Here is a 9,489-nt window from a genome sequence, read left to right on the forward strand (position 1 = left end):
AAACGATCATGATGGCGGCCGCAACACAGCGAGGTTTTACCACGGCTCCGTCTGAAGTTTTGAACGAACTGAATTTGTCGCTGAAACCACAGAATCTGCTCTGAAGGCTTTTCTTTCTAACCCCCAAATTCCACCGGACGCCAAAGCGCCGCACCGCGTCCCAGAAGCGCCGGTGTTATGACGGATCACCAGAACGCCGGCACGCACCACGGCGCTGGTGATTCGCTTCAGGTCTATTTTCTGCGCCGCCGCTTCCAAACGGCGAATTTGGAGGTAAAACGGACGTAAAGCTACCTGCCATGATCCCATGTTTTGGACTACGAAATGACTACAACGGAGCGCTGCGTACGTCGCAGTGTGTTTGCGTCACAGCCTTGTTTCTTGGACTGGTGCTCTCCGCTCAATAGTCCCGCCTCTCGTTGCCAGTTTGAAATGCTGCCCCAATGGCGCCGTGCCAGACTGTCTTTATGTGTGTGGAACACATACATAAAGTCAGTCTGGCATGCCAGGCTAGTGGTAACAGTCCATCATTAGTGAACATGTTCCCTCATCTGGGTCCACAGATCCAGTCTGAAGTGGAGGTGAGGGAACATTAACGGTTCAGCCTGTGAAGGATGGAGGGAAATCATGTGTTTTCATATGCAACACGTGGAACTACTGACAAACTCATTTCATTACTGGAACTGAGATTCTATTTTTGTAATGAGCTATCTCTTCACTGAAGCCAAATGTGAAGGAGTTCCAGTGGAACGTGCCGAGGAACGGCTCACCTCGATGTTCTTCACAGCAGGACGCTGAACCTGGTTCCAGTAACACTTCATGACAGAGTCAGTTACAACAAGCTGGTCCTCAGCACAGCAGGAGGGAATGGTGGACGTCAGACAGTGACACACACACACACACACACACACACACACACACACACACACACACACACACACACACAGCCATAAGACACCTGAGTTCTCTGAGCTGCAGTTTATCAGTTTATGTCTGAATAAGATCAATAAGACTCGCTGTGAAATGTTACTGAACAACACATGCTCCTTTCTGTTCGAGTCCACGTGAGGTCTGGGTCTCAGTCTGGAGAAGGTCCATCCTGTCCCACCACATGGTCTCTGACTCCTCCTGGTCCCTGGTCTGACCCCTGCTGGTCTCTGGAGGTCGGTTCTCCTCTCCTTCAGGTCGGCGCTGTGCTGAAATGACGAGGCAGTTTCCCAGAGAGGCGTCGCCTCGCTCAGCTCTTTTTAATGCAGTCTCACACACACACACACACACACACACACACACACACACACACACACACACACACACACACACACACACACACACACAGCTCGTCTCTCCTCCACATGAATCCAGGGAAGCTCTGTGACGTTAAGTATCACAATTTTATTACAAAAATTAAAGTCTTCATCTCTCAGTGTTGCCATGCTTGGAGCATATAACAATACAGTAAAAAACCCAGACCCAGAGAGGATAGTAAAGCAGAGTTCCACAATGCTTCCACAGCACTCTGTCATTCATGCTCGTACTATACAGATACTGTAACATTCCTAATACAGAGGAGTACAAACACCTGCCAGAAACACGTCATGTCAGAAAACGAACTGGAACCAAGTCACATTTACCAGAGGAACAGAGAAATCTCAACCCAGCTCAGAGAAAGAACGGAAAGAAGGCCCAACAGAAACCACTGAAACACTGAATTGGCAACTGAAAAACCAAAAGGGATGTGCTGAATGTCTGAACCAGCCCAAGGCACCCAGGCTTCGTAGCAATGTCGGCAAACATTCGTACAGAAACACTTGAAGCGGGACGATGACCACGGATTCCTCCTCTCCTCTCCCGGCATCCTCTTCATCAGTCACAGTGCAAGATCCGGAGGGGGCGGGGCCACAGAGGGGGGAGGGAGGGGGAGGGGCGGGGTTAGACTTCACTTCACAGCGCCAAACACCGACGACAACTGGACGGACGGCGAGATCTCCCACTCTGCAGGACGGAGGGGCGTTATGTAATTCCTCCCCCGGATGGTGAATTGTCCAAACACACGGCGCGGACCGCCAGCCGCCCGAGACGAAACCAGCCAAACGATGAAAAAGAAGCTTCGGTGAAAAAAATCCGAGAAGGAGCCAGGCGGCGGCGGCGGCGACAGATACCTTCTCATCTGTTTTTTAAATCTCCTCAAAGATGGAAAGTGTTGTTTTGCACATGAATACCTAAGAATGACAGAAATCCCAGACTTAAGCGTTACCGATAACTCAGATGAAGCCTCTCGAAACGGAAATGGGGACGAGAACACAGCGACGTGGCGAGTTCAGTTGGCCGAGCGGCACGGCTCGAAGGTCCATTTGGTGGCGCCGCCGAACACCTCGATGTTGCCCTCCGTCCAGGAGAAGACGTTCCCCGCCGGCGCCTTGCTGCCGCAGGTGGCCAGGCTGTAGATCTCGCCCACGCTCAGCTTCCGGCTCCAGATGTTGAGGTTGGCCAGCTCGCCCACGAAGGCCTGGGTGGCGTCGAAGCCGCCGCCCAGCGTGTCCTGTGGACGATGAGGGGGAGGGGCCAGACGTTAGCCTGCGCTCGCTTGTCACTGCTTTGTTAGCTGAAAGATTCATTTTCTTAATTGCGATTAATCGTATTTTCAATGTTGTTTTGCATTTCAAGGTAATTTTAAGTCCTGAGTGTAACGTTTTCATCAATTCATTTAGCATCGGGACTGATTTCTTCCCAAAGTGTCTTTAAGCAACACTACGGAACTTTCAGTTTTCGTTGATTTTGGCGGCGCCAGTGGACAAAAGCGGTAGTGTTTTGCCTGAACGAATGCTACAGTTCCCATGAGGACTAGCGTGTGGCGTGGCGTGCTGTCGGACTGAACTCGTCTTCATTTGTTTCCAGTGGCTGTGTGAAGGACGGATAGCGACGAGGTAATGAATCTAATGGCGGCTAAACAATGTTATATCATGATGTGACGCATGCCGTAAAGCAGTCCGCACATTTGGAGTTTGTTAGTGAGCAGGGTTCCTACCACCCTCCTCACAGCTGCTCAGTCCAAGTGAAGCAATACTGACGCCCTCAGGCCGTGACAGAGGGTCATTCAACTAGTTGTAAGTCGATGTATCATCACAAAAGATATAAAAATGTTTCATTAAGGTTGAAAAGTTCCTTAGTGTCGCTTTAATTTGAAATCAAATTAACACAAAGAAAGAACTTCCTTTGGCACCTTTTAGGATTTTCTTTCAAAATAAAGCGCCACGTAGACCAACTTAATCCAATGTCTACATCAAATACAGTTTCTAAATTCTGAGAAGTCCTAATCCTAATTCTGCGATTTATAAAACTCATCTTTTGACAGCCTTCATTAATGGATTGCGATTAACGCAATTAACTCTGACAGCCCAAATCTATTTTTTTCTATTTTCCGGACTCCAGACTGAGACGACCCAAAGACACAACTTTCAAACTTTCCTTTACTGTTTCAGACAGTAATGGAACGCACGGCGCCCACTGGTGGCCTGGCAGGCTAACTGCACCACTTTTCATTGTTCCTGCCGTTTCGGTGGAAACGGACATCAAAAAGGTTGAAAAACAGTTTTGACTTGAAACGTCGCTGTGGAAACGGGGTCTGGTTTAGACCCTTCCCGGTGTGAACGTGTTTCAGAGTCAGTCTCATATCACCAGGAAACCATCTTCATCAACAGTATTGATCGTTTGACGGCACTGATCAAAATGTCCCTTATTGTTCTTATTTCTAAAGATTTTGAAACATTGCAAAAAACTAAAAGTTAGCCTCGGGGAAAACAAGAAAATTTTACAGATATTTTTTTACAGAGATTTTGTGAATCAACATACAACGGGCTGAATTTAATTGGATTTCTCGAACATGTGTTTTTCAAAGAATCCTCCAGTAACCTGAATTCTGTGTTTTTAATCTATTCACGATGCCTTTCAAAATAACACACTTGACCTTGTTCACAGAATTTCACAAACTTTCTGTTATTCGGGGGATTTCTTGGGGTCTTATTGGTTTTTCAGTGTTGTTTTTAAATATCAAATCATGATCTGAAGTCATCAGAAGCTGAAGTTTGAGGAACCTTCCAACAATTTTTGCTCCCTGATTGTCTTAAATCACGCCGGTGCAGAGAGAGAGGCGCCGAGCTGAGCCGTCCGCCGGACTGTCCTCCTCTTCATGTTTAATTCACACGACGTCCTCAGAACTCAGCAGCTCTTTCTCTCTTCCACTTCTCTCGATCAGCACTTTTCCCAAAGTGGTTCTGAACTGCAGCGTCCCTGCTGGACATGAGGACCGCTGGTGTGTAGCGTGAAGAGCTGTGGGGACCCCGGTTTGAACCCCAGCAGCTGTTTTGACTTTGAACAGCTGTTTGAGTTTAATATTAAACATTATCGCCTGATTCAGGTGAAGCTGCAGCTTCATATTCTCTCTTTCCTTTTGATCTCCTGTATTGATTTTTAATGGACTTCGTCCTTAAACCTGAGATGTAATCTGGATTTATGTTTCATCTTATCGTACCTGAGGTAGGAAGTGGGTGGAGTTATGTTCTAATTGTACTCATGTTACTGCATTTAAGTCATATTTCCTTTAAAATGCACTTCTTGGAGTCGGGCTGTTGGTTCATTCGTCACTAAATAAAATTTACACCTTAAAATCTACTTTGATTTCACGTGATTTGACTTACTCGAGTATTTCTTAGCAACGTTACTTTTATTTTAACAGAATAAAATCGAAACAATTCTTCACTTCCGACAGTATTTCTAGATGTCTTTCAGTGAGAACAAGTAGTTGGAAGTAAGACATTAAAAAACATACTTATTTTACTGTTATCAGCCGTTTCGGAGGCCAGAGGCGTCTTCAGCAGCTTCTGCATTTCTTCTCATCTCGTTCAGGTACGCTCTTCTTTTTAAACAGTTTGATATGTCAAAAGTATATTTGTGGCAAAATTCACATTATGTATCAAATCTATTGGCAGAAAAAGGTGAAATGTAGGGCTGCACAATTAATCGAATTTTGATCATGATCACGATTTTGGCTGCTGCGATTAAATTTAGATGATCGTCGCGATTTTTAAATTGAAAAAACGGGCTCTGCTGCGTGTCAAATCAAGCACTTTTTAATCCAACAATCAGCCAACCACCAGGGGGCGACCTGAGCCGTGTAGCTCCTGCTGCCTTCAGGGACACTCCGTAAAAGTAGCTGCTGATGGACGCCACTGCGGTGTCTCAGTCAGCTGTTAGCTTAGCTGTTAGCCACCGACGAACTAGCTGGCTTTGAACGATTCCTTCATGCTCAAACATCAGTCGATGGAACGCATCTCAACTTCTGTACCAGTGGAAAGAAGATGTAAACGCTGAGCGTCTGGGACAGAACGGGAAAAGCTGTTATTGACGGACAGTTCAGGATGTGAGCGGCGTAGCGGCGGCTTGGAGAGAACGAGGGAATCATTGTTCTGGTAGGTTTCATTTCTGGGTTTAGCGTGGCTGTTTACTGTTCTCTTGTTGTTTTATCTTCATCTAGTTGTTCAGTGATCATCGTGTTGCTCTCAGGGGTTAGAATGCAGCAAGTGACGGTCACTCAGCTGTGAGGCATTCAGGTTCCAAAGTCAGAATCCGGCTCTTTTCAGAACAGAGGTCTGGTCAAACGTTTGGAAAAACTCACAGTCGGCGCGTCTATATGTTCGTTTCTAAGGGAAAGCGATCGTTCACAACATTGACATGGTTCTAAATAGTTGTTTAGATTCTAATTAAAACATCTTCAATTATGTGCGCATGCACACCCGACTTCGCTGAAGTGCTGAAGACGCACATCTTCAATTTGACACTTGTTTGTTTAAAAAAAAGTGCAATAAAAAGGTATGTTTTACATAACATAATGAATAATCGTGAAGAATAATCGTGATTACAATATTGACAAAAATAATCGTGATTATCATTTTGGCCATAATCGTGCAGCCCTAGTGAAATGTGTATGTTTTGTTTTTTGTTCTTTTCTTTTCTTGCAAAAATAGTTTTGTTTCCATTTTTAAAGATGTTTTAAATCTCCAAACTGAAGAAAGTCTCAAAACATGTTAAAACAACTCTTTTGGATTAAATCTGTCATTTAACCGCTGAATAAGCTTAAAATCTAATTAAAAATTCAAATTTTTTGTTGCCAATAAGTTTTTTCTTCAAACAGAAACGACAGTGATGATTTAATAGATTTTAATGTTTGTTCTTTTATGCATTTGAAAGGTTTTTTCTCTAATATTATCTACTTTTAAAATGCTCAGTGTGACATTGTGAGTTAATAATAAATAGGTTTCCTCTGAAATGAGCCAGACTCTGATTCAATCCAGATAATCTACAGTCTGAGTAGTTTAGAGCTTCAGTCTTTCCTACAGCAGTAATTCTGCGGTTGATGGACTACAGCTGAAGGAAGGTTGTCATGACAACCGCACTGCGCTGAGTTTCCTCCATCTCCTTCTGAACCTACACCTCGCTCCGTCACACGAGGCTCTCAGGCGCTTCCTTTCAGAAGTTGAAGAACTTCACCCGGGTCTGTTTGGGACTTTTCACTTTTCTGTTCCTCCTTTCACCCTGAACTGAGCCCTTCTCTGTTTGACCCTCCATGAGGACGATTCAGAGTTACAGTGCAGCTGATGGGAACTCTGAACAATTTTCATTTTAAATTAAAAAAGTGTTTCATATGAATCCCAGCCAGAGATTCAGTTTCTGGCAGAAGATCCTGATTCCACACTGACAGCTGACACATCTGACCATCACCACCATGAAAAGCTTTAAAAAGCCTTAAACACGACATGTGGAGGTGCTAGAGAGACGGACGGACCTGCTCCTGGCCCAGCACCAGCACGCCCTCCGGCTTGATGGGGTGGTACGGCGCCAGGTTCTCCCCGCTGCCCCGCATCACGCCGTCCTGGAAGGCCTCCCACATGCCGTCCCGGGTGGTCCACGTGATGCACAGGTGGTGCCACTTCCCGTCGTTGATGAGGAACGGCAGCTTGGCGACCTGCGGCAGAGACGGGCGGCGTCAGCTCGGCCCTTCCTGCCCCCTCCCCCTCCTCCTCCCTGAGGGCGCCGCGCCTCCCGCCGGATCACCTCCTCCTCACCTTGTCGTTGATGAGAATCTCCATGGGATTGTTGCCCCACTCGATCAGCACCAGCTCGTTGGACTGGCCGGGCACGGCGTAGGAGAAGGGCGTCCCCACGCCGGGGGAGGCGTTGGACTTGATCCACAGACACACGCTGAAGGAGTACATCTCAGGAAGGCTGCGCTTGGCTTTGGCGTACATGTAGTTGGTCCTCAGGGGGAAGGTGAGCTGGAACTTGTCCGTCGGCTTGGCATCTTTGCCTGTGGAGGAGATTTTTACAGTCAGCTGTGGTAAATTTCTTATAGAAGAGAAAGAATGTGACATTTAAAAGCCCAAAAACCACGAAGCTTTTTCAGATTCTTCACTGGGAGGAATTTCAGTTTGAATAGAAATGGGACTGGAGTATTATAATAATAATAATAATAATAATAATAATAATAATAATAATAATAATAGTAATGATAATGATAAAGAAATATGTATTCTTAGCTTTGGCTCTTCCCCGCAGAGAAAAACACACGCACGCGCATGTGCACGTGCTGAAATGTAAATCCAACCTTTGATTTATGCGCCAAAACGCGCCAGAGCGCGGCGCACCCTCTAAAGTTTCCCTGCAAAAACAACACCACCCTGCTGCTCCTGCTCTCTGCCTCCACTCCCCCCCCCCCCCTCCTCCTCCTCCTCCTCCTCCTCCTCCTCCTCATACAGAAGTTAACCACCCAGTGTTTTCGGCTGCCATCAGCCTGAACTCGGTGCGCCTCTCCTCCCGCGCCGCGCCGCACTGTAAAAAGCTTGTTAACAGAAATCCTCTGAACCGGAGCGTTTCTGTTTCCTGAAGGCTGAAATCATGTGAACCGGCTCTGGCGGACTGTAGAGGAAAACGCACTCCTCGCGGAGCTGCGGCTGTACAGTCCCGTGCGCACCTTTCTCCAGGTCCGTGATCCGGTGGTGCAGAGAGGTGAGCGTGGACTCCACCCGGTTGCGCTGCTCCGTGTCGTTCCGGGAGCCCGGCTTGCTCTCCTCTATCGTGTTGACCCGGGACAGAACCTGCTTCTCCATGTCATCGATCTTGTTCTGCAGCAGGTCCTTCAGGCTGTTCGCCTGCACCGTGTTATTGCTCCCTCGGCTGTACTGCTGCATGAACAAAGCAAAGAAAGGGTTAACACCGAACCGCCGGAGACTTTTTCCTCCTAAAACATGTTTGCTTGGTTTTTGCCAAGAAGCTCAGATTGAATTCCTACAGCCGCCTCGCGCTCCTGACTTGGTGTACTTTAACTCCGGGAACGGAACGCGCGTGGCTGGACCAGAGACCACATGGATCCGGAACAAAGCCGAACAGAGTTAAGAGCCGCGTGCCTCGGTCTAACCAACCCGGGAGGGAATCTCTGTCTCTCCCGACCCGCTCCCTGCGTGCCTACCTCCAGGTTCTCCAGTCTCTGTTTGAGGGTCTGTAAAGTCTGTCCCAGCTGGGCCAGAGTGTCCGTGGTGCCCCGAGATACATCCCCCATGGTGTTCTTGGAGCCCGGCCGCCTCCCGCCGGGCCCCGCCGCCGCGGGCAGGCTCTGGCTCTCGCAGCGGCTCAACTTGGAAGTTAGTTCCCTGATTGTCTCCTTCTGGTTCACAATGGTCTCCTTCTGCTGCAGCACGGTCTCCCGCAGCTGGATGATGGTGGTCTTCAGGTCTTCCGCGGGGCCGCTGTTCTGCATGGTGGCGCTGCACAGGTCCATATCCTTTGGCACGGACGTGCAGATGAACTGCGTCTGAGCGAAGTCCTGCGCGGAGCTCTCCACAGCGACCAGGAAAGAAAGTAGAAAAAGTTTCCACGACGGTCCCTCCATGGCTTCCAGGCGTGTGTGAGCGCGGGGAGAGGAGTGCGTGGTGTGCGGGAAGCTTTCAGCACCACGGAGCTGTCCACGGAAGCTGTGCGCTCCGGCCGCCGCGCGCGCTTTATATGGAGGAGAAGACGCAGCGCGCGGCGCAGCTCCGCCGCATCACCGATGGGAGGCGGCAGGCTCTGCTCCACCTTCTTTAAGGGCGTACACACACACACACACACACACACACACACACACACACACACACACACACACACACACACACACACACACACACACACACACGCACACGCACACACCCCACAGAGCGCGTGTACACACTGTAGTAAAGAGAAGCGTGGATGGAAGACGTGATGAGCATTACACAGACCTGTTTACGCAATCACTGGAGCTGTTTGAAGATAAACTCTTCATATGATTCATTCACTATGGTTCACACACACACACACACACACACACACACACACACACACACACACACACACACAAAGATAAACAACTACCTAACTCCTGGCGTTTTCACGCCAAAATCTCTTGTTAAACTGTTTAAATGC

At 48.0% G+C, this 9,489-nt stretch overlaps 1 protein-coding gene across 1 annotated transcript; it reads right to left on the bottom strand.

Annotated features, from left to right (window-relative positions):
* Positions 1-2,179: 2,179 nt before the first annotated feature.
* On the bottom strand, positions 2,180-8,981 carry LOC115390142 (neuronal pentraxin-1-like). Its single transcript, XM_030093866.1, has 5 exons — positions 8,519-8,981; positions 8,024-8,234; positions 7,119-7,360; positions 6,839-7,018; positions 2,180-2,539 (listed from the first exon to the last, which is right to left on the bottom strand). Exons 1-5 carry the CDS (start codon positions 8,936-8,938, stop codon positions 2,318-2,320), a joined length of 1,275 nt encoding a protein of 424 aa, XP_029949726.1. The 5' UTR covers positions 8,939-8,981; the 3' UTR covers positions 2,180-2,317.
* Between the last annotated feature and the right edge of the window lie 508 nt (positions 8,982-9,489).

This window comes from Salarias fasciatus, chromosome 6 (assembly GCF_902148845.1).
Source record: "Salarias fasciatus chromosome 6, fSalaFa1.1, whole genome shotgun sequence".
Classification (NCBI taxonomy): Eukaryota; Metazoa; Chordata; class Actinopteri; order Blenniiformes; family Blenniidae; genus Salarias; species Salarias fasciatus.